Source organism: Chiloscyllium plagiosum, chromosome 50, assembly GCF_004010195.1.
Source record: "Chiloscyllium plagiosum isolate BGI_BamShark_2017 chromosome 50, ASM401019v2, whole genome shotgun sequence".
Taxonomy (NCBI): Eukaryota; Metazoa; Chordata; class Chondrichthyes; order Orectolobiformes; family Hemiscylliidae; genus Chiloscyllium; species Chiloscyllium plagiosum.
The window spans coordinates 871,570-897,622 of record NC_057759.1 but is presented as its reverse complement, the minus strand read 5'-3'; the positions used below and the strand labels follow the sequence as shown (position 1 = coordinate 897,622).

At 40.6% G+C, this 26,053-nt stretch overlaps 1 protein-coding gene across 11 annotated transcripts in view; it reads left to right on the top strand.

Annotated features, from left to right (window-relative positions):
- Positions 1-12,173: 12,173 nt before the first annotated feature.
- LOC122544523 (immunoglobulin superfamily member 1-like) overlaps positions 12,174-26,053 on the top strand; it is a 28,247-nt gene continuing 14,367 nt past the window's right edge. Inside the window, exons 1-6 of one of the 11 annotated variants that reach the window (XM_043683822.1) lie at positions 12,202-13,434; positions 15,064-15,171; positions 20,490-20,525; positions 21,674-21,970; positions 24,340-24,423; positions 24,562-24,672. In XM_043683822.1, coding sequence (XP_043539757.1) covers positions 13,395-13,434; positions 15,064-15,171; positions 20,490-20,525; positions 21,674-21,970; positions 24,340-24,423; positions 24,562-24,672 — 676 coding nt within the window. In that variant the 5' untranslated portion in view covers positions 12,202-13,394. Of the gene's footprint in view, positions 13,435-15,063; positions 15,172-20,489; positions 20,530-21,673; positions 21,971-24,339; positions 24,673-26,053 lie in introns of those variants that run through there. The other 10 variants (XM_043683826.1, XM_043683825.1, XM_043683819.1 and 7 more) reach the window with 10 other exon arrangements.

Below are 26,053 nucleotides of genomic sequence, written 5' to 3'. Positions count from 1 at the left end.
CCACTATTCCCTCCCTATCCATGTAACCACCCAGATGCCTCTTAAATGTTACCAACATGCCTGCTTCCACCAACTCTTCTGACCGTGCATTTCAGGCTCTTAAAATTCTCTGCGTGAAAAACCTCCCTCGTGCATCTCCCTTAAATGATCCCCCATCGTCTTGAACATATGGCCCCTTGCAATTGTTACTTCAACCCCGGGATAAAAGTCTCTATTATCTACTGTATTATTCATTATTCTGTAGACGTCTATCAGGTGTCGACCCAGCTGCCGTCTTTCCAGAAAACAATCCTAGTTCTAAACTTTCATCATAGCCGATGCCCTCAAGACGAGGCAACATCCTGGTAAACTTCCTCTGCACTCTCTCTCCAAAACTTCCATGTCCTTCTGGTAGTTGGTGGCGAAAACTGCACACAATACTGCAAATGCGGTTCAAAAAACACTTTATAGATCTGCAACACGGTTTGCCAACTCTTGTACTCCAAGCCCCAGCCGTTGAAGGCAACCATGCCCTATGCCTTCTTCATCCCCTTGGACACCTTTGGGGAACTGTGGACCTGCACGCCTCTATGTTGATGTTCCTAGGGGTTTCTGCCATTCACAGTATAATTTACCACTGAAGTTGATTCTCCAAAATGCATCACTTCGCATTTGTCCAGATTAAGCTCCATCTACCATTTCTGTGCCCAAGTTGCCAATCTATCCATATCCTCACTTTTCCACATTCATATCCACTAGCCCAGCCTGTCCAAAGACTCTCGTAAGACAACTTATTCATTCCAGATATTTGTCTGGTAAACTTCGACTGACTAACTCTAATGAATTTCCATCCTTCCTCAAAGACGTTCACATTACAGAACTGGAAGTTCTGGAGGTCTAAGAGAATGTGAAGTTGATAAATCTCTGGGATCTGATCTAAAATAACCCGAAATTCTGTATGAGGTAGGTGAGGAAATTGTGGGCTCCTTGCAGAAATTTATGCACCATCTATAGTTACATGTGTCTGATGACTGGAAGGTGTATATGGTGTCCCTTTGTTTTAAAAGGATTCAAGGGAGAAACCAAGAAACTACAGGCCTCTGAGTCTGACGTCGGTTATGGGTAAGATGTGGGAGGTGGTTACAAACGATACGATTTACGAACATTTAGCGAAACAAAGTGAGTAAGGGCAGCTATCTTGGTTTCGTGTGGAGAAATAATGTCCCATAAACTTGATTACGTTTTTTGAAGGAAGTTACCCAAAAGATGTGGGAGGTGGTTACAAACGATACGATTTACGAACATTTAGCGAAACAAAGTGAGTAAGGGCAGCTATCTTGGTTTCGTGTAGAGAAATAATGTCCCATAAACTTGATTACGTTTTTTGAAGGAAGTTACCCAAAAGATAACCCAAAGCAGTAGATATTGTTTACTTGTACTATTGTAAAGCCTCTGACAAGAGTCCACATGGTCGACTAATTAGTAAAGTTAGGTCGCATGGGATTAAAGTGAGCTTGTCAATTGGTGAATAATTGGCTTACCTCCAGGAGATCGTGGTACAAGGTTGCTTTTCGGACTGGAGGCCTTTCAGCAGTGTCCCAAAGGGATTGATTCCAGGTCCTCTTTTGTTTGTCATTTCGATAAACAATTTGGATGAGAATATAGAAAGTGTGGTGAGTAAGTTTGCACACGACAGCAACATTGCTGGCATAGAAGCCACTGAAGAAGGCTTTCTAAGATTACACAGGCATCTTGATCGAATGGGTCAATATGGCAGATGGAGCTCAATTTGGGTAAATGTGACTGATTGTATTTTGGTACAACAAACAGCGTCAGGGCTTAGACAATTCAGTCGTGTCTTGGGTGATGTTGTAGGGCAGATGAATCTAGGCGTTCAGGTACGTAATTCTGAAAACTTTGCACCTTATATAGAGAGGGTAGTAAAGGAGGCATTTAGTACCTTGCCGTCATTGCTCAGTCTTTCGAATGCAGAAGTTGGAAAATCACATTGAGTTTGCACAGGACAACGATGAGGCGTCTTCTTGAGTATTGCACCAAGTTCTGGTCAGCCTGTTATGGTAAGGATATTTGTCAGCTAGCAAAGGTTCAGAAGAGTTTTACCAGACTGTTGCTGTTTATGGAAGCTTTGAGTTATAAAGAAAGTATGGATAGGCTGGGATATTTTTTGTTGCAGCTTAGGAAGTTGAGAGGTGTTAAAATAGAAGTTTATCAAATCCTGAGGGTATAAATAGGGTTGTTGGTAGTGTCCATGACTTTGGATGGGGCACTACAAGACGAGGGTGCATATTTTTTAACGTGAGAGGAGAGAAAATTTAAAACGTCATTGGGAATTTTTTAAAAATGGATGTGGGCACAGTTACAACATTTAAAAAACACTAAGGTAAGTACATGAATGGGGAAGCTTTGCGTGGATATGGGCTAGGGGCTGGTAGTTGGGTTTAGTTAAGATTGGGATTATGCTCAGCATGGACATGTTGGACAGTGTCTAGGTCTGTTTCTGTGCTTTATGACTGTATGGAGACCAAACATGTACACTCTTTTGAAAATATGCTCTCACCAATGCTGGTATAACTTAATCATGATTTCCTTTCTTTTCTGTTCACTTCCTTTCATGAGAAATGATCAGCCTTCTTCCATTTGCCTTCTTCATTACTTCCTGTAATTAAATACTATTGTTTTGTGGATCAGATCACACTCACAAGAACAGCAAAATCCTTCTACAGCTTCGACGTTTGCTATTGTCCTCCTGATTGCTTTTCCTATTTTTTTTCTGGAAGGAACAACTTCTGAATTTCCTAAATTACAATCCACCTGAAAATTTCATTCACACAATAACACAAACTGAATGCCAACAAATTAAGTCTTCCTAACAACAATATTTCCTTCCCAACGTTGTACTATCTCAAAATGTAAGCACCAGGAGTTTATTCCCTTCAACTAAATCATTGATACAAACTGTAAGAAGTTGTGGGCTCAGCAGAACCCTGTGGGTCCCCAACCGTGACATTCTGACAATCTAAAATAGCCCCTATCAATGAATACTTTCTGCTTCCTGCCAGCCATTCAGGCTGGTTTACTACCACAAAACCAATAGCCTCTATTTTTTGAACATAGTACCTTGTGAAATGCCTTCCTGAAATCCAAGTACAATATATCATCAGACTACATTTATTCACAGCTCGTCACTTCTCAAAGATTTCAGCTAAACTGGTTAATCACAATGAAGCAGCTGTTCACTTTCATTGAAGGTTCAAATAAAAATGGGCATACTTTTAACATGAAAGGCAAGAGGTTTGGAGGAGATTTGGAAAATCTATTTTTTTTTTACTCAGAGGCTGATGTGAATCTGAATGCACAGACTAGGAAATTTTCAACAGGTGCAATGGGAGCAAAGCAATGTAGGCCCCAGTGGATAACAGAAAGCACAAGGGGGAACTTACAAAAGAAATGAGGAGAACAAAGAAAGGCACAAGAAAACACTGTCAGGTACAATCAAGCAGAATCCTAAAATATTCTACAGGGATATCAAGGCGAAGAAAAGAACCAGGCATTAGGGATAAAGGGGTCGATCTCTGCGTGGAGCCAGCGTGTTAAATCATACTTCATATCGTCTTTACTCAGGAGAACTAGAATCATAGAATCATACAGAACAGAAGAGGCCACATCAATCCCTCTAGTTTGTATCACCAAAAATCTTCTGCTTCCTATATGGGCGTCAATTTCCCCGCTAGGCCCATAGCCTTGAGATTTGTGACACAAGTGCTCCTCGATGTAAGTTTTAATAGTCCCGCCTGAACTACATTCCCATAAAGTACAAAACAGTCCTTCTGGTTGAAAACGGTTTGCCTCATCTTCCCTGTCGACCATTCGACTTTCAGTTTAAAATTATGCTGACTTGCCATTGACGCTTCAACTAAGGGAAACACCTGTTTTCTATTCCCCCTTTCCAAGCCGTCCATAATCGTACACACCTTTATCAGATTCCCCCTCAACCTCTCTGTTGCAAAGATTTCCACTTGAGCTTATCCAGCATATTTTCATTACTGGAATGATCCTACCTGTACAATATCCTGGTGAAAACCCTTCACACACTCTCCAGTGCATTCAAGTACTTCCTATAATGTGGTGACCAGAATTGCACACAGTACTCCAGTTATGACCAAACCAAAGTTATATATGTCTCTGACATGATATCCCTGCTCTTGCAATCTATGCAATGACTGATAAAGGCATAAAATGTTCCATATGTTATTCATCCTACAACCTGTCCTGCCAACTTCAGGATTCCATAGATAAACATTTCAAGATCCTTCTGTTCTTTTGAGCTTCCTAGTGCATTGCCATTCATTGAGCACTTCCTTCTTCGAACATACATCACCACATATTTATCAGGCTTAAATTTCAACGGCCACTGATCTGCCCATTTAAACAATCTGTTTACATCTTCCTGTAACCTAACACCTTCACCCTCATAATCAACTATCCAGCCAGCTTTTGCATCATCCCCAAATTACTTATAATGGATGTCGGTTTATCGGTGAGCTGGAAGGTTCATTTCCAGACGTTTCGTCATCCTACTAGGTAACATCTTCAGTGGGCCTCCAGACGAAATACTGTTGCAGATTCCTGCTTTGTATTTAAATGTTTGGGTTCCTTTAGGTTGATGATTTAATTTCATGTGGTGATGTCATTTTCTGATCTTTTTCTCAGTGGAGATAAATGAGGTCTACCACGCTCTGAGAAAAAGAATGGGAAATAATATCACCACAGGAAATGGCATCACCACAGGAAATGACATCATCCCAGTAGTAGTAGTGTGACACAACGTCTCACAGCTCAGCGAGCAGGCCTACACCCAGAACCTCAACATGAGCTACAAATCGTACTTATCATCTATTTCACAATCTCATACTCACCATTACCGAATATCACAAGCAATAAGGGACACGGCACTAAACAGGCGACTGACTGTGTGGAGTTTGCACATTCTCCCCTTGTCTGCATGGGTTTCCTCCGGGCGCTCCGGTTTCCTCCGTTTCCCTGATGTGATAGTACCACTGAGGTAAACATACTAGTCTGTAATTCCTGATCTATAATCTTCTCACATTGTTGAAAGGTAAAAGTACGTTAGCTGTCCTCAGTCCTTTGGCACCTACCCTTTATCCAATAAAAGGAATGTAGGAGACTCCGTTAAAGGCCTAGTAATTTGCACCCTCATCTTTCACAGCAGCGTGGGACCCAACTGATCTAAACCTGGGGATTTGTCCACTCCCCACTTGTAAACCTTCCAAAATCTCCATTACCTCTTCATCCCCGATGTGAATCTACTCAAGAACCACCTATACCCCCTTTTAGAATTATGTACCTACATCCTAGGTGACCCAGTGTTTTGATGAGGGGAGAGCAGTTCATGTCTTTTATATGTATTTCACAAGGCCATTAGCACAGTTCCATATGGGAAACTGATAAAGATGGTAGAGGCTCATGGGATCGAAGTTAACTTGGCAAGATGAACGAATCTGGTGCAATTTTTCAAGGAGGTGACCAAGTGTTTGGAATGGATTTCAGCAAAGCTTCTGACAAGGTTATAAATGGAAGACAAATGATATGAAGGAAAAACAACGTGGCTTTCTGGGTAACTTAGCAAGTTGGATCCAGAATTGGCTTATTAGCAGCAAACAGAGGGATGTGGTAGAAGGCTGTTTATGTGACTGGAGGCTGCTTTTCAGTGGTGTACGACAGGAATGAGCGTTGGGGTCCTTACGTTGACGATATAATTAATGAGTTAGAAGAGAATGTGTGCGTGTGCGCATCTCTGTGAAGGTAATTGTAAAGTAACTTGCCACGTTCCTTTATTTTGACTGTCATAATCAATTCATGCGCCCTTTTTCCTATAATTTCCTTTTCAAGTTATTCCTTGCACATCGGGTACTCCTCTTGAGATTCTGATGTGTTGAACCTTCAGTACTTTCTAATTGACTAATTTTCTTTTTGTCCAACCCTGCAAATACAGGGTTCACGTGATTTGTTGTTCCCATCATTTGGCTTCATTGGAACTCTCCGGATTTCCTTCTTCAATCTATCCCGCAGATTTGGCATTTAGTCTACTCTGGCCAAATCACATTTGTCCTTCCACCAGTTAAGAACTTTGATTTCATGCCCAACCTTATCCATCACAATCTTGATTATAACTGAGTTCTGATTGCGGTCTACAAATTACTATATTTCAAACAATTGCTCGGCCTCATTACAAAACGTTAGGTCCAATACTGCTCCTTCTCTTGTAGGGCTTTGCTTATACTCACTTTGAAAACCTGCCTTGGATGCATGCTAAGATTTCTACTTCATCTCAACGTTTCACACGATGACTACTCCAGTTAATAGTTGGGAAAAGAATAAACTGGATTTCTGTTTATGTTACTAAGTTGAAAACCTGAAATTTATCCACATTATACTTTCTCGACTGTGCATCTGCCCACTTGTACCATGCTCAAATCACAATTTTTTTTTTTTCATGGAGAAGTTATCCCCGTTCTAAGCAACTTGTGGAAAATTCCTCCCAGTCATGAACAATATCGCCCCCTAAAAACATGACGGCACCGCATTCCCACTCCCCAACAAACATTCCCAACGTGTCTGTGCCCTAGCGTCCATTGTTCCCAAACCAGATGGAGACAGTGAATTACAGTTTTAACTTCGCCAATGGCGACAAACAGAGACATAAGGAGATCACATTGACGTTTGCAGCTTCCTTCACATCTTTATAAAGCCTTTCCATCCATCCACCGAATCTAACGGCCCCCTCTTCCTCCGGGATTGTTAATGGTCCGGGAGCCACATGACACACCACTGCTCCTTCGCCATGACTCCCCCCATGCATGCTACACTCACACAGGTTACTGTGCTTGCGTGCATCTTTCTCATCTGTGACTAGGGAACAGTTAGTATCGATTGAAATTTCGTTAGCCTGTCCGCCATTCTACCTGCAGTATGTTCACTGGAAGAATCGGTTAGCTCAGTTAGCTGGCTGACTTCGACTTCTACTTTTCTTTTTGATAAGAGGCACAAGTCCAAATATAACTTTTTGTTTATTATTCAACCATGGTCTAATGAGCGTGGTTATGTACAGTTGCTCATTTTTCGATTGCATTCCATTTGAAATGAAGGCCAACATTCCTTTTTTATTCTGTGCTCCCCACTAAACTTGTATCTGACTTAAACTCAAATCCCAATGTTAATTTGTTCATTTCGGACTTCAACCAATAATGAAACAGAAGTGTGCTACATTTGGAAATTTGACGGTATAAAAGCAAGCCTGGATGCACGATGGCTTTGGATTTCCTGTTCAGTTTAGGTTGCAACGGTTTACCCCAGATCGTTATCTCAATCCAATTGTGCAAGGCCTCTCCAAGGTCGATTAGAAGCAGGACAACACAGAATTTCTCATGTATCTTGGTCAACATGACTATTGCTTTATGACAATGTTCCAAATCACAACGCACACCAAGATCAATAATTTCATTGCATTCAGGTTGGCCTTACTGATTAATGGTTTCAGTGGCACATGATAAATATCTAATTGACTATTCTGGCTGATCAGAAGTCATAAGTTGTCAAGTATCTGTGAAAGATCATGTCATTATATTTTCTTATTGTCAATTTTCTCAGATGAGGATTGGTTGAAATATTCTTTACTTCTTTCTGAAATAAAATCGAAATCGTTTTTTCAATGAGAGCATAGAGATTGATGTTCCTGAGCTTATGTATCAATCTTTGCTTAATATGGTGAATTTCTCATTAAATCAGATACTTAATTATCATTGTGGTAAGCTTTCACCGCAGTTGTGAGGAAGAGTCTTATCGAACTAAAAGCATTAAATCTGTCTCTCTTTTCACGGATGCTGCCAAACCTGCTGATGTTCTCCAGCATTTTTTGTGTTTTGTTTTAATTTTTAGTTTACAGAATTCACAGTAAATTGTATTTATTTGAGCATTTTGAGATCGTAATTTTCTCTTCTCTTTCATCAATTCCTTGCACTCAAACCTGATGTTGCAACTGTTCTCTGACAGTTTGGGCATAATTTATCGTTTAAAGCTAATGTAAAGATTTCTGTCATTAAAAAGATCAGTTAACACAACCTATTCTTTAAACAACTAAATGTCCTTTCTATTGCTATTGTATCACATTCTATCTGGGAAATCTCTGGAGGTTTTCTCGTTCATTCGTAGGATGAGGGTGATCCTAGGTTGTCCAGTTTCAATTGCCCATTCCTAACTGCCCTGGAGATGGTGGCGCTGTTCACCAGAACCGGGTTTTTTCAACTGACTAGTCCCATTTGCCTGCATTTGGCCCATATTGTTCTCAAATTTTCCAATTTATGCACCATCTAAATGCATTTGGAATGTTGCAATTTTACACCCTTTATCACTTCCTCTTGCATCTCATTTCCACAATATGCACCAGCTGCTGTGAGAAAACAAATGACCATTAGTTTCGTTTCTTTTTAAATTTTTACCACTCACCTTAAACTTCTGACTTCCAGTTTTAAACTCCCCTACACGGAAAAGAACCTTAGCTATTCACCTTCTCTAGCCCTCATGAAAAAATCCCTCTCTTTCCAGTCTCTACTTATAACTCAAACCTTCCAGTTTTGGTAACATCTTTGCAAATTTTTTTTGCATTTTTTTTGTTTATTCCATAACATAGTTACTGGAATTGTATGCAGTACGTTAAAAGTGGCCTTACCAGTATCTTGCACAGCTATAACATTACATCATACCTCCTGCACTCAGTACTCTGACCAATTAAGGTATGTCTTTGAAGGAACTATGTACCTGTACTGCTAGGTGTCCCTGTTTGACGACACTCCCAAGAGTTTAATCATTAATTGTGTAAATCCCGTGCTGGTGTGTGTTACCAAAAACACAACACCTTGTTTTGGTCTCAATTAAACTCCATTTGTCACTTCTCGGCCTACTGGCTCATCTGATCAAGATCTTTTTGCAATTTTAGATAACATCCTTCACTATCTACTGTACCACCAATTTTGGTGAAAGCCACAAATTTGCTAACTGTGACATCTCTTTTCTCATTCGAATTATTTACATAAACGACAAGCACCAGTGGACCCAAAATCAATCCTTGCAGTACATTTGTGTTCTACCCTCTCGTGAAGATGTTAATCACTCAGTAAATTTACAAAACAACAACTCAGGCAGGAAGTTTCGAGGGGATGTGAAGAAAGTCATTTTCACCGAGAGGATGATGGGGAATCTGGAATTTGTTGACTGTATGAATCGGAGCATCTGAAACCCACATCACTTTGCAGAAGGATTTAGATGTGCACTTGCGTTGCCAAGGCCAAGTGCTGGGAATGTGCAATTGAAATACTTGGCTTGTTTTTGAAGGGTGCAGAATTTATGGGTTGAAGGACCTCATAATGTACTGTAAGTCTCTGTACTCTGTAAGTGACGTTAATAATTACCATGAAACCATCTACTTACAAAGTAAGAAATGGGATCCGAAGTGCACAATCATTCTCTAAATCCTAAACTCGATGTAAACAATGATATCGCAGACAATGATGTGTATGCATGCTAGTCCACAAAACATCAAAGCAATATTAGGCAATTCAGCCCATTGAGTCTACTCTGTAATTCGATTGTAGCTGATATGTTTCTCCTGCCTTCTCTTGTAACATTTGATCTGTTTAATTAAGAACCTGTCTATCTTTGTCTTAAATACACTCAATGATTTGGCTTCCGCAGCCCTCTGCAGCAATGAGTTCCACAGATTAACCTCACTCTGGCTGAAAAAAAAACATTCCCCTCATCTCAGTTCTAAAGGGCTGTCACTGATTGTACCCCTGTGTCCAATTCTACCAACAAGCACAGCACGTTCTTCTACTGTGATGAATTTTCATCACCCACTGTACTTGTTCCTCCAGGTCAAGAGATTGGCTTCATGCATTTACGAAGATTTAAATGAAAGGGATTCAAAGTTTGTGAGAAGATTTGTAGCTCGGGTGCTCGTTATTGTGGTTGTGTTCGCCGAGTTGGGAGTTTATGTGGCAGATGAAACGTCTGCCACACAAACTCCCAGCTCGGCGAACACAACCACAATAAATGAAAGGTATATTGAGTGATTATAAAACCAGAGTCCAGTTTGTTAAGTTAATAGCTCCAGTATTTAAATCTAATAATAAATATGGTCAAGTTTGAGAGTTGGATACGTGCATATGTTTGTTACTCTATTACTTTTTTTCTCATATCTTAGACATGACCTGGGTTGTGTTCATTTCAGTTTCAAACCTGCTACAGTTGCTGTTTTTAACATTTCTTTGCAAAAACGCCCAAAGGGTGAGTTATAGAGTATTATTGACCCAGGTAATTATAGACCAGAGCCTTACTTCAGTTGTTGGTAAAACTTTGGAAAAGGTTAAAAGAGATATGATTTATAATCATCTAGAAAATAATAATTTGATTAGGGAAAGTCAGCAAGATTTTGTGAAGGGAAGGTCGTGCCTCACAAACTTTATTGAGTTCTTTGAGAAGGTGACCAAACAGGTAGATGAGAGTAAACCGGTTGATGTGGAGTATATAGATTTCAGCAAGGCGTTCTATTAGACTCCACACAATAGGCTATTGTACAAAATGCGGATGATGGGATTGTGGGAGATATACCAGTTTGGATCAGTAATTGGCTTGCTGAAAGAAGACGGAAGTGGTGGTTGATGGGAAACGTACATCCTGGAGTCCAGTTACCAGTGGTGTACCGTAAGGGTCCACTGCTGTTCGTCATTTTTATAAATGACCTGGATGAGGGCGTAGAAGGGTGGGTTAGTAAATTTGCAGACAACACTAAGGTTGGTGGAGTTGTGAATAGTGACGAAGGATGTTGTAGGTTACAGAGAGACATAGATAAGATGCACAGCTGGGTGAGAGGTGGCAAATGGAGGTTAATGCAGACAAGTGTGATGTCATTCACTTTGGTCAGAGTAACCGGAATGCAAAGTACTGGGCTAATGGTAAGATTCTTGGCAGTGTAGATGAGCAGAGATATCTCGGTGTCCAGGTACACAGATCCTTGAAAGTTGCCACTCAGGTTGACAAGGTTGATAAGAAGGCATATAGTGTTTTAGCTTTTAATAAAAGAGGGATTGAGTTCCAGAACCGTGAGGCTATGCTACGGCTGTACAAAAATCTGGTGCAGCCGCATTTGGAGTATTGTGTACAGTTCTAGTCACCACATTATAAGAAGGATGTGGAAGCTTTGGAAAGGGTGCAGAGGAGATTTACTAGGATTTTGCCTGGTATGGAGGGACTGTCTTATGAGGAAAGGCTGAGGGACTCCAGGCTGTTTTCGTTAGAGAGAAGAAGGTTGCGAGGTGACTTAATAGAGACAAATAAGATAATAAGAGGGTTAGATAGGGTGAAGCTGAGGGACTGGAGGCTGTTTTCGTTAGAGAGAAGAAGGTTGCGAGGTGACTTAATAGAGACAAATAAGATAATAAGAGGGTTAGATAGGGTGAACAGGGAGAGCATTTTTCCAAGTACGGTGACGGTGAGCACGAGGGTGCATAACTTTAAATTGAGGGTTGATAGATATAGGACGGATATGAGGGGTAGTTTCTTTACTCAGAGAGTAGTAAGGGTATGGAATGCTTTGCCTGCAATGGTAGTAGATTCACCAACTTTAAGTACATTAAAGTCGTCACTGGACAAGCATATGGACATACATGGAATAGTGTAGGTTAGATGGGCTTCAGATTGGTATGACAGGTCGGCGCAACATCGTGGGCCGAAGGGCCTGTACTGCGCTGTAATGTTATATGTTGTACATAAATTGTGTAATCTTTATTGGCTTTCATTCAAAGCTGTAGAGCTATTAATTTATTGTTGAATTTTGCACAATTTGCAAAGAAGTATAATAAAAAATTTGCAAATTGTATTGATTATTTCTACCTTTCAATTTAAAGCAGACCATTTAAAAATAAATCTGTTTTAAATACTATGAAGACAGAATGAGTGCATTTGAACCGTAGAAATAATATGAGACTGTACACAAAGGATGCTGGACTGATCATCTTTGCGGAATGAGACTGGGAGGGGAATAGTGGTGATCAACAGAACAAAATGAATTTTCGCTTCTGTAGACTATTTAGAAACAGTTGCATATACGCATTTGTTTTGAACTCTTCTTAAAAGTTCTGTTTGTGTCAGTTTCAGATTTCCAACATCTATCCATCTCTCGTTCTCTTGTTTTATTTTGCAACCTTGGAGAGGCTTCATATGAAAATGGTATAATGCTACGTCAAGCGACAAATAACCTTCCTTCAGTTGGACAGACACGAGCTGATGGAATTTCCCCTTTTTGAAGAAATCCATGTTGACAGGATGTTGATGGGGATTACTCAATGCCACAGCTGTTCAAAGAGAAATAGAGAGAGGTGCAGAGTTTCCGTTTGGGGAGCTCCTGGAACCATGATTACAATCTGAACGTAGAAGGTAGAATTGAGCAAGCTTTTTTCACTCTGGAAGAGGTTAGGAACTGGAACGTTCTCCTTTTAATTAAGTATAATATCCACTTGTGGCTTTCAAAAGTTAAATGGCCAAGTTGCCGAAGAGAATAATAATACGGAAGATTCGACAATTGGCGTTGGGAATGGACAAACTGATTTCCTGTGAGAGACAACTGAAACATCTTGCTGAAGGAGTATCATTTGTACTTTAATTGTTCTACAGTCCCATAACGGAGTTCATCATTTCCACTTCCTTCAAATTATTTGCCCTGTTGTTTGTTCCACCTGGTTCATTAATGCCCTTCAGCAAAGTAAATCTATTGCCCTTACCTGTTCTAACAGACAGAAGGCCGCAAGATGCAAGAGCTGAATGGGGCCATTCAACCCATCACTTCTGCTCCGCCATTTTCTCATGGCTGAAATGTTTCTCAACTCCATTTTCCTGTCTTCTCCCTGTACTATTTGATCCCCTCACCAATCAAGAAACTCTCTCTCTCTCTTTTAAAGACACTCAATATCTTGACCTCCACGGCTCTCTGCAACAAAATCATTCCACACTGTCACGCTCACCAGCCAAATAAATTCCTGCTTATCTCCATTCTACAAGGTTTACCCTTTGAACAGAAAGTGTTGGAGAAAATCAGCAGATCTCCCAACATCTGTGCAAAGAGATGGTCACTGTGTGCCATGCTGCTTGTCAGCCCAAGCCTGGATATTGTCAAGATTTCTTTGCATTTGAACAGTATCTAAGCAGTGGTGAATAGTGCTGAACATTGTGCGATCATCGGCAACCAACCCAATTCTGACCTTATGCTGGAAGGAAGGGCTAAGGATGCATTGAAGTGAACTGAATGCATTGATCAAACCTGCATCATGAATGTTCTATCCGGTGATCTGATCATTGAATTGAAAGGTAAAAGGGAGCTACTTTATTCAATTGCAATGTTATGAAGTTAGAATGTTATTTAAATAATATCGATATGGACGAGATATAACAAAATATGCTCAGTTTATAATTAACATGTGGTAAACCAGAAAGAATCTTCGAATGCCTTTGAGCTCCTTTAGACAACTGGGGTTCTATTTTCAGTACACCACATTTCTGGCCATCATCACTAAAATAATAAAAAAACTTCAGTAGACACTGAACATTAAGAAGGAGCTGGGAGAATGTCATTTTCCAGTGACATTTTGCATTGGACATGACATCTTAACCGCTATTCAACTAGGAAGCTGACCACCACCCACTCAAGAGGAAATAGAGATGTGCAATAATTGCTGGCCATGTGGAAATGAAAAAGACCTAGATATCGTAGGGAAATGGTTAAACGCACTGTAACATGTGGAATGTACAATCAGCTTTTCTTCCCCACGTGTGTTCCTGAATTTTATAATAGCATATTATACAGCATTTAAAATTTGACAAATTACAATGTTGTAAACTAAGTACCGTCCTTTGAATATGATTCAGATACACCTATGGACATTGAACGCTCCATTTTCATTTCCAGTCTTCATTTACGATCTTAGACCATATAACAGGAGAGCGGAGGTTAGACCATTTCGTCTATCGAGTCTGCTCTGTCATTCGATCATGGCTGATTAGGCTTTCCAAACCCATTCTCCTGCTTTCTCCCTGTAATTTTTGATCCCCATTGCACTCAAGAAATGATCCATCTCTGTTTTAATTATACTTAATGAAATTGCCTCCACAGACTTCTATGGGAATGAATTTACGATTGCACCATTCTCTGGTTAAAGAAGTTTCTTCTTATCTCTGTTCTAAAAGGCTTTCCCTTTATGCATAGGCTGTGTCCTCAAGTCGTATTCTCTTCTGCCAATGGAAACATTGTCCCAATGTCCATCTGTCCAAGCTGTTCAGTATTTTGAAAGTTCTAACGAAATCCCCCTCGTCCCAGAGTCCTCAAACCATCCTAATATGTTAAGCCTTTCATTCCTGGGATCGTTCTCGTGAATATCCTCTGGATCTACTCCAGGGCCAATACGTTCTTCCTGATGTATGGGGCTCAAATTGCTCACAATACTATAAGTGTGGTCTGGCTAGAGCATTATAAAACCTCCGAAGTACATCCTTGCTTTTATATTCTAGCGTTGTTGAGGTGAATGTCAACATTGTATTTATCTTCTTAACTACCAACTCAACCTGCAAGTTTATCATAACAGAAACCTGGACTAGTACTCCCAAGTCCCTTTGCACTCCAATTTCTGAATTTACTGCCCATTTAGAAAATAGTCCACACCTCTATTCTTCTGAATATATCACAAGCCAGCTGTCCAGCCAACTGAGCTGCAGTTAGCTCATGTGTGTAATCTGGCTGAGGGGCGTTCGGGCTCTCTCATTTTCACACATTGCTTCTGTGCCGACTGCTCAACAATATTCTCTTGCTTGAAGTTTAGCAATAACTTGACTCACACAAGCACGGGTAATAGAAATAGTTTTTGTAAATCACATGACAACTTATGTTGTCATCTCAGTTCCGATGGGATCCTTGCTCAAGACAGACTGTTATCTTCCCACCAGTTAGAAAGTCAAGCATGAAAGGAAACCAACCCACCGATCTCTTTGTTCAAAGTATTGGGTGGGAAATTCATCAGAAAATGTTTGTTTTTTCAATCCTTCTGTCAATTGGTGAGTATCAGGTCCTTTAATTTCTCGATGATAACTCTCAGTAATGCGTTGCTTTGTATAAATCAGAAACTGGTCAGCTGTGAGAGTTTGTCAAAAGAGTTCAGCTGACTTTAACTTTTTAATAAACACCTTCTACTATTACAGTTTTAAAGTGTAACATTGCAATGTTTAATCCGTTGATCGATCTTATCTTCTTAAATTCTAACAGAGCTCGTAAAAACTTATAGAGATGAAAGAAAAGAAAACATGTATTCATCATTTTTGACTACTGTAAAACAATAGAATATGAAAAGGGGTGCAGAAATAGATTTGTAATCGTGACTGAGTGTATAGTGGACAAGACCAAATTCAATTATATACAGGAAGATGTGAGAAATATCTTTATAAACCCGATGAACCTCTAGCTGATAGATGAAGTTCAGTTTTGGCAAACTAGTGTTGATTTGTTTTTTTTATGCAGAGGGGTAGATTACGTTGAAGTGATGCAGGTTGTGTAAATTTGATCGGAGAAATTAATTGATAAGCAAAAGGAAAATGCATGCTAATCTGTGGTCAATGGAAAGATAAACTGACTCAAATTGAGGGGCAGAATTGGAGTGAGTGTTGGAATATTTGTTGGAGGGAAAAAGATATGAGGTGATGGTAAAAGAATTGAAGACTTTTCTGAGTATTCACATTCCTGAATTTACAGCAATATCACTTTAGGCGTGTTGGATCAGGCATGATCCTATGAAATATGGAACAGGCTCTCAGGGCTGAATGGCCAACTTCTTCTACAACGTTAGAATTATTATCACTCGTTTCGTTATCCAAATCATTGCAAAAGTGATCGAGCTGTGGGCCTGATCCTTATCACAGTCAGAGTCATGTAGTCATACAGCATAGATACACACCCTTTCGCGCTTCATGTCTATTCTGACCAACAAATGATCCCATTTTCTTTCACTTGGTCTATATCACAAATGCCCTGCGATTTGAAGTGCTTGGCCAGAGACTGATTAAATGTCGTGATAGTATCTGCCTCCAGCATCCTCTCAACCAGCACAGTCCATATTTCTACCACCGTCTGGGAGGAAAAAAATCTCTTCCTGATCCCCTCACGGCACTTATTCCTCACCTTAAGCTTATGCACTCTGGTCTGAGACAGGTCTGCCATGAGGATAGCATTCTAGAAATCTCGTCTGTTCATGCCTCCTTATTTTGTACACTTCTATCAGTTCACCCCACCCCCCACCCACATTCCCCCTCAACCCAACCTCTTCTGCCCCAGAGAAGACAAACTCTGCTTTTCCAATCTCTCCTCAAAAACTGAAAATGTCCATCCCAGACAACATACTAATGAATCTCCTCTGCACCCTTTCCAGTGCTATCACGTCCTGAGGATAGTTTGACAATCAGAACTGCACACAATATTCCATCTGTGTTCGAACCCATAGTCTGTAAACATGCAACAAGATTTTCTTGCTCCTATATTCTACACCCATGCTGTCGGCTGTATGCCTTCTTCACCACCCTAGCTGCCTGTGCTGACAACTTCACGGATCTCTGCACTCGTGATGTCTCATGGTTGTGATGCCCCGTGAAAAAGCTTGCCTCCGAAGAATGACTCATTCATTCCTCCTTATTGCTTTGTCTAAACTTAGCAATTCCCAGACCATACTATTCAATTCATGAGGTGTATTTATTTTTGTTTACAGGATCTTATGAAAAGCCTTCTGAGAACTGATTCAGTTCTCTTTCTTATTTACAGATGTTGCAAGGAATACGCTGAAAATGCTCTATCAGTTTTCTTACGCATGATTCCAATTTAGGGACATTTAAGTGTTCATTTGATAGGTATATGGACGAGAATGGAATAGGGTAGGTTAGAGTGTAGGTCTTCAGATTGATTTCACAGATTGGTAGAATATCTGAGGGCTGAAGGGCGTGTCCTGTGCTGTAATGTTCTATGTTCTATTGACACAACAATGTTGGCTCTATCCAATTTTATCAGTTTGCTCCACTCTGTTACCAGATTCTTCCTATTATATTCTCTATTTCTGGTCATCAAGTTAACAAAGATCTCCATTAACCCCTTTTCCTTGCTATGTAAGGTTTTATGTTAAAAATCTTTGAGTCAGCATAACCAGTTTCAGAATCTACAGATTTACAAAAGGTAGCCAACAATGTGGCTACTTTTTTGGTCGTTTGTTTTCAATCAGTTAAAGATATTTATCAATCCTCACTCTCAATATTTTGATATCAACTAGCACTTTTTATTTGTCACAACCTCTCTGAAATTTCTTTGGCACCTTGTACATTTTTCTTTATCATTTTCACCTGAATGATTTGCTGGATCATTTTCCTTGCGGGGTAAACAAGTTGGCACACTCCTCACTAGAGTTCAAAAGAATGAGGGGTGATCTCATTGAAACAGGTAGGATTCCTCAGCGGCTTGATGGGGTCAATGCTGAGAAGATGTTTCCCCTCACGGCCGAGTCTAGGACAAGACGGCATAGCGTTAGAATAAAGTAGCACCAATGGAAGACTGAGATGAGGAGGAGTGTCTTCTCTCAGAGATTCGTGAGTCTTAGGACTCCTTGCTGTAAAGTGCTGTGGATGGAGGCAAAGTACATTTGTATGTTTAAGGCTGAGAGGGACATAGTTTTGGTTCATAATGGAATCCAGTGCCATCGGGGAGAGGGTGGGAAAGTGAATTTGAGGAATGTCGGATCAGGCATTTTCCTATTGAATGTTGGAAGAGGCTGGAGCGTCGACAGGCCAGTTTTCTATGGTTCAATGATCTTCTGCAAATCTGTTAGCTGCACTTTCCTGTTAGCTAATGTAAATTTACTACCCTTATTTATGATGGTTCCACATTTATGTTGTCCAATTTATTTTCCTTTCACTGTATCATTAAAACCTTTATTATCCATTTTTTATTCATCACTTGCTTGAATTTGTATTGATTTCCTTTAATCAATAATTTCGTGGTATACTTATGCTAGGTCCTCAATTACTCACAATCTTCAGGCCTCCCGTTGCTTCTGGCAGTGTTACAATTTGTAGGTTTTCAATTGAGGAAATTTAGGTATCTTTTGTGAACCTTCATAGGTGCACCATTCCGTTTGGATCTTTATACTTTCAAGGAATATGCATCTGTTGTCGAACCTAAGTGTTTATTTGTAAAGCTCCCCATCGCCTATTGACAAAATTTACTCCTGACGACGTACCCCTTGGATATCCATATTTCCTTTGTTCATCTTTAAGATGAATGATGTCACATTCAAACTTGAAATAAAATTCTGTAATATGTTATATTCGCTACTTCCCAAAATTCTACGATGTCATGACCACTACTTCCCATTGGCATATTTAAAGAATAGATATTAGTTAACTCTAAAATATTACTTCTTACCTGGTCCAATGCCTGATTGGTACCTCAACGCACTAGCTCAGGACAACATCTTGTACACACTCTCTCTATTAATGCTGATTTGATCGTTGATTCTCCACATAAAATGTTTAATTGCTCATTATTAATTTATTACTGAAGAGCAGTCGCTGTGTGTATTATAGAGAAAGGTCGTCTCCAATATTTTTGTCTCAACTATCGCTTTACTAATCCTGTTTATTTGTCACAACATCTCTGAAATTCCTTTGGCGCCTTTTGGGACTTTCTGCACCATTTCCACTGGAATGATTCTAAATCATTTTCCTTGACGGTTAAACAGGTGTATTACAGAGAATGGCTGTCCCCACATGTGTCAAGGAGGATAAGAAATGATGTGTTTAACAGAGAGGATAGCAGTCCCTTTATTTATTTTAGACAAGAGAACTCGCGAGCAGGTGCACAATTCCTTTAACGTGGAGTTGCAGGTCGACAGGGTGGTGGAGAAACCCTTTGGCATGCTTTCTTCATTGGTCACAACATTGAGTTTAGGATTTGGTATGTCATGTTGCTGCTGCATAGCACTTTGTTGAGGCCATTCTTAGAATACTGAGTACAATTCTAGTCACCCTTCTATAGGAAACGTTTTGTTAAACTTGAATGGGGCAGACAAGATTTCCAACTTTTGGAATGAAAAATATGTCATAACAGGACAGGACGTTTTGAGTTATAGGCAGAAGATTAATAGGGTGAGGCTTTCTTTCCTTGCAGTGTGCGAGGCTGAGAGTTGTTCTTATAGGAGTTTATAAAATCACAAAGGGCATGAATAGCATGAATAACCAAGTTATTTATCCTGGGGATAGGGAATCGATAAGTAGAGAGAATAAATTAAGGCAAGAGAGAAAAATATTTATAAAGGACTTGAGGGGTAATATTTTCATGCAGAGAATGCTATGTGTATGGAGTGAGCTGCCAAAGGAGGTGATGCAGGAAGGTCCAATAACAATATTTAAAAGGCACCCGATAGGTAGGTGAACAGGAAGCGTTTAGAGGGATATGGGTCAAATGCTGGCAAATGCGGCGAGGTCAGATTGGGATGTCAGGGCGAGTTGGACATCAAGGTCTATTTCTGTACTGTGTGACTGTGCCCCTGTGACTCTATCCATATTAAATGCATTATGATTAAAACATCGCCAAAATATTTATTACAAGTTTGTGTTCTAAGAATAATTCACAGCAATTACTGAGGCCCCCTTGCCGTTTAATAGCTGGACTCAAAACGATTCGACATCTTTTTACTTCAATCACAGTTCCTCATGCTAATGTATTGGTGGTTTTGTTATTTGTGAGCTCGCCCAGGACCCTTTCTTTGTTGTCTATTCCTTCTTAATGCAGATTGTCCTGGGGGAGTGCTAATGAGGAAGCTCCATACACTGTTCACTAACATGATTTATAAAGTTAAAAATCACACAACACCAGGTTATAGTGCAACAGGTTTAATTGAAAGTACACTAACTTTCGGAGCGTCGCTCCTTCATCACGTCACCTGATGAAGGAGCGACGCTCTGAAAGTTAGTGTGCTTCCAATTAAACCTGTTGGACTATAACTTGATGTTGTGTGATTTTTAACTTTGTACACCCCAGTCCAACACCGGCATCTCCAAATCATTATTTATAAACACTTCATGAAATTATGTGTCCAAGTCATTCAAAGTAACATGTTATCCAAACTGTCTGAAGGAATGCCTGTTTAAACTCAACCTGAAGTATCTTTAACGGGCATTACACCAATTTATATCTCTTTCCACTATCTTGCAAAAAAAACACTTCGTTTTCAGATCTCCACCATCCAAATGTCTCATTGCAGAAATTTGCATATATGTCTGTCTCGAGATTTGTCAAGTTGAAAATATTAATACACAGCAATTCTTTGATTGTTTCCAATTAGTTCATTTTCACGTGCTGATCGAAATGCATGAGATATGTGAGTATGTGAAATTATAACGCATTGATTCATTAACATAAAAAATACCTCGTTAATGCTTTTCCACTTGATTGTCAGATCACCAATCAGAACCAGCTTATCAAGTGTAGTGCTAAAATTTGTGTACAGCTTTATAGACATCATTTTGAAAGTAATTCTTCTCATTTCTCTCTTTTTTGTGTCGGTCATGAAGTTCCACAGATTTGCTAGCTATATTTCACAGCAGCTTCCATAGCTAACAGCGTGGGAACTGCAATGTTCAACACAACTATCGTTGCATTCCCAGGTTATGTTGTTTGAAACTTCATAAAATTATTATGGCCATTCGAATCTTTTAAAACATCCTCGAAATCTACAGCACAACCGAAGGCTCTTTAATACACTCTATCTGCTCAAGTGAAAAACAGCTAACTCACTATTTTGTAATTCCATTTCCCTGGCCCTTGGCCCCATAGCCTTGGAGTCTTAAGTGCAAATCTAAACATTTCTTCAATGTGATGTGGGTTTTTGCGTCTTCGACCTTTACAGGAAGTCAGTTCCCGATACTGGTCCAGCTCGGGATGAATAAGGTTTTCATCACATTCCTTCGCTCCCTTATCTTGGATCTGTGCACCCCCTTCCTCTCACGACCACTCCCCACCCTGCACATTGTTCCCTTCATCAAGGGGAAAGTTTCTTCCTGTCTATCCTATCTCTAGCCCTCATTTTATACATCTCAGTCATACACCCCCCCCCAACCCACTCTCTTCTGCTCCAAGGAAATCAACTCAGTCTGTCCAATCTCTCTCCATCACTGAAACTCCCCAGCCCTGAAGGAACATCTCGGTTAATCTCCCTCCACATCGTTTCCCAATGCTATAGCGTCTGTCCTGGAATGTTGATTCCGGAACTGTCGCTCGCTGTGTGACCTAACTGACATTACCTCCCTGGTCTTAGATTCTGATCTCTTAACAAAGGCAAGTGTTCCCAAACACCTTCAATTAATTTCACACAGATATACCTTTTAAGAAGTCAACCATCCCAGGCAATTTCCATGAGTGTGGGATCTTTATGGACTTAGGTGTCCAAGAAGTCACCTTATTATAACAGTTTCCAGTATTGTGGTTAACACTTTTCTGCTGATAAAATGCTTCAATTCCGTTCCTCAGATGGTATCCCGAAGCCAGTCGTGTCTCTGAATCCATCATATGAGGTGTTTTTGGAAGGAGAGACGACATTGGTGAAGTGTAGCTGTCAATGTCCAGTCACAAGGACACACTGTTGCTACAGTCACGATCTCGAGTGCAGTGAAATAAATCTTCCTGAAGGACAATGTGATACATCTTTACAATTAAAATTCCTAACGAGAGGTGAATCAACTTTCAAGTGTGAATGTTTATTCGCATTGGCGAATGGAACATGGAGAAGATCAGGATTCACTGACCCCATTCAGATAAACGTCAGTGGTATGTCATTAAATAGACTTCTCCCCTTTTCTTTGTTATTTGTTTGATTTATTGTTGCCACATGTACCAAGATACAGTGAAAATGATGTTTTGCATGCTCTACAGTCAGAACTTAACATGCAAAGTGCATCATAGCAGCAGAACAGAGCGTAGAATAGAGTGTCATGGCTATGGAGAAAGTGCATAACGAGACAGAGAGATGAATATTAATATTTGAGAGGTCTAGTCAGAAATCTGATAACAGCTGGGAAGAAGCTATTCTTTAATCTGATGATGCGTGCATTCAAACTTCCGTATCTTCTGTCCAATTGAAGAGAGTAGAACTGGAGTGGGCGGGGTCTTTGGCTGTGTTGGTCATTTCCCAGAGACAGAGGGAAGTTTAAATGGAGTCAAAGGATGGAAAGTAGATTTGTGAGATGGACTAGTCTCTATTCACGATTCTCTGTAAGTTCTTGCGCAGTTGCCATACAACACTGTGATGCATTCAAATAGGATGCTTTCTATGGTGCACGTTTAAAAACTGTTAAGAGTGCTTGCGGACATGCCGAATTTCCTTAGCATCCTGAGGAATTTGAGATTAATTTCTGTTTCTTGACCATTGCATCAACATGAGTGGATCAGAACAGCTTGCTGGTGACCATCCCTCCCAGCAAATTGAGACGGTTGACCATCTCCACCTCAGTACCATTGAGGGAAACAGAGCAGTTCTCTCAACTCTACTTACTGAAGTGAATGCTCAACTCTGTCGTTTTGCTGATGTTGATGGAGAGATTGTCATTTTTGCACAACACCGCTAAGCGCATAGTCTTTCTCGTTTATTTTGCCTTCTTGTTGTTTGAAATCCACCCTACAACAGTGGTGTTGTTAGCACACCTGTAAATGGATTTGGGGTGGAATGTGGCCACGCCGTCATGATTTTATCGGAAAGTATAGTAGGTGCTGAGTACACAGCCTTGTGGGGCACTGTTCTTGAGGATTACGATGACGGAGATGTTGTTGCACATTCTTACGTTTGAGCATCCATACCAGTTTGTTTGGAATTATGATTTTGAAAGTGATCTGTAGTCAGTAAGTAGGAGCCTGGCATAGACGTCCTTCTTATCCAAATGTTCCAGGGATGAGTGTAGGGCAAGGGAGGTGATGTTGGCAGTAGAAATGTTGCGCCAGTAGGTGAACTGTAAAGGATCAAAGTAATTGATAGCCTGGAGTGGGTGTGAGTCATGACGAACCTCTCGAAGATAATGGATAATTATATTGGTCACAACCAACAGGCGTTAGTCATTGAGGCACATTGCGTGATTTTCCTTTGATACCAGCATGTTGGTGGTCTACTTGAAGCAGCTGAGAATATCACACCATAGTAAGAAGAGTTTAAAGACGTCTGTGAGTACTCCCTTCAGCTGGTCCATACAGGATCTGAGTGCATGGTCGCAGACTCCAACCTGACTAGTCGCTTTCTGTGGGGTCACTCTGAAGCAGGCTGATCGAACATCTGTGGCAATGGCCGTGGGTACAGATGCATCCGACACTGTTGTTATAGATTACATCGATTCACTGACCTTCTGCTCAAAGCAAGCACAGAATGCATTGAGCTCGTCACATAGGGACACAGTGATGACTATGAACATGTTCAATTTCCCTTTATGTTGTGTAGGCCTTGCCACAAAGGACAGACATCTGGGTGGTTGGTCTTGGTCTCATGCTGAGCTTGGTGTTTCCTCTTAGCATCCCTGAAGGCCTTACAGAGCTGGTACCTGATTTTCCTGTATAGGACAGGGCTATCTGAGTTGGAAGCCTCCGACTTGCAGTCGGGAGTGAACTTTCCACTTCATCCATTGATTCCCGTTGGGGAACACTTAGATTAACATCTTAACACATAATCTTGTACACGTGCACTGGGGAAGCCTATAACATTATTCTAAAACATTATAACATGCTCCTGCTCCTTGGATGCTGCCTCACCTGTTGCGCTTTTCCAGCAACACATTTTCGGCTCTATAACATTAGTGTCATACTTGCTTAGGTTGGCCGCTGAGTTCTTGAATACGGACCAGTCCAGCAAATGTAAACTGTCCCATAGAAGCCTTTTCCTTGCCTGAAAGCAACACTGCTTTCTGTACGGGATACAGTCACTTCAATTTCTGCTTGCAAGCTCGGAAGAGGAGCACGGAATTATGCTGTCGTTCAACAAAATATTGGCTGGATGGAGCGTTCTGCATCTTTGATCGTTGTCTCGCAATGAGCAAGGATAACTGATTATGTTGTGATATTGCAGTGGCTTTCGTCTACACCTTTCCCCTTTCAAGTGCTTTGCTCTAAAAAGGATGCAAAAATGTATTTGTAAAAGTCTTTATTTTACAAATCAACAGATCAACTCTCCAAACCAATCATTAAAGTGCTGCAAGATTCCAGAGATAATTCAAATAGGGGCAATGTCGTGATTTCCTGTAAAGGTGAGATTCGGCGCAGTGGAGGGACATTCTACTTGTACAACAATTGGGGGGAAGGTTCCAGACAGTATCGCCTTGAAGTGACTAGTCTTGAAGATACTGCGGACTTTACCATCAATGCATTTGAACATACTTCTGCAGGAAATTACAGTTGTCAATATGAAACAGTGGTTAATGGAGCTGCCATCTTTTCCCGGTCCAGTCAGTCAGTTTCAGTCACAGAGAAACGAAAGATGGATCGCCCATCAAAAGGTAATTACATATGTTGCGATTTTTGAGAAGATTTGTCGCTCAGGTTGATGTTCAGATTGTAAGTTTGCTTGCTGAGTTAGCAGATTTGTTTTCACATGTTACATCACCATGCTAGGTAATATCAATGAGCGTCCGGTGATATGCTGGTGTTCTGTTTCGCTTTCTACTTACGTATCTTGGACTGTTAATGCAGGTAATATCATTTCCAGTTCTTTCTTCCAGAGGTTGGCAGATGGGGTCCAAATCGATGTGTTTATTAATGGAGATCTGGCTTGAATGCCAGACATCGAGGAATGCAAATCACATTTATTTGCACATTCATTGAAACAGAGAGCTGTGTGGATTACGTCTTTCTCTCCTATGAAGCACCCCTTCAAAACAAACATGCTAATGAAACGTTTATTATTATTTTTCTTTTCGGCCCATTCCCTATCAGAGGCAAGCGACCGGACTGCACATACACACCCCGCTCCCATAAAACCCACCTGCACGCCCGCAGTGCCTACGTGAGGCGTGATGTGAAACTGTGTAGAATCCCATCTTGGTGCGGCCCACAGGCGGATCTGGGGTCTCACACCATCCAAAATGCAACAGCAGTTTTTGAAAACAATGACCAAAGTTGCTCAGTGGTTAACACTGCTTCCACACAGTGTCATTCCAGGAAAATTGCCCATAGCGTTCAGGGATTTTAGATCTCACAGAATATGGGGAAAACTAGCCATTTGTTTTACAGAACTGGCTCAAAGGTAGAAGACAGAGGGTGGTGGTGGAGGGTTTTTTTTCAAACGGGAGGCCTGTGACCAGTGGTTTGCCACAAGGATCGATGCTGAGTCCTCTACTTTTTGTCATTTATATAAATGATTTGAATGCGAGCATTAGAGGCATGATTAGTAAGTTTGCAGATGACACCAAAATTAAAGGTGTGGTGGACAGCGAAGAGGGTTACCTCTGATTACAACTGGATCTTGATCAGATGAGTCAAAGGGCTGAGAAGTGGCAGATGGAGTTTAATTCAGTTAAATGCGAGATGCTGCTTTTTTGGGAAAGCAAATCTTAGCAGGACTTATACACTTAATGGTAAGTGCCTAGGGAGTGTTGCCAAACAAAGAGGTCTTGCAGTGCAGGTTCATAGCTCCTTGAAAGTGGAGTCTCAGGTAGATAGGATAGTGAAGAAGGCATTTAGTATGCTTTCCTTTAGTTGTCAAAGTATTGAGTACAGGAGTTGGGACGTCATGTTGCGGCTGCTAAGGTCATTGGTTAGGCCACTGTTGGAATATTGCGTGAAATTCTGGTCTCCTTGCTATCGGAAAGATGTTGTGAAACTTGAAAGGGTTCAGAAAAGATTTACAAGGATGTTTCCAGGATTGGAGGATTTGAGCTA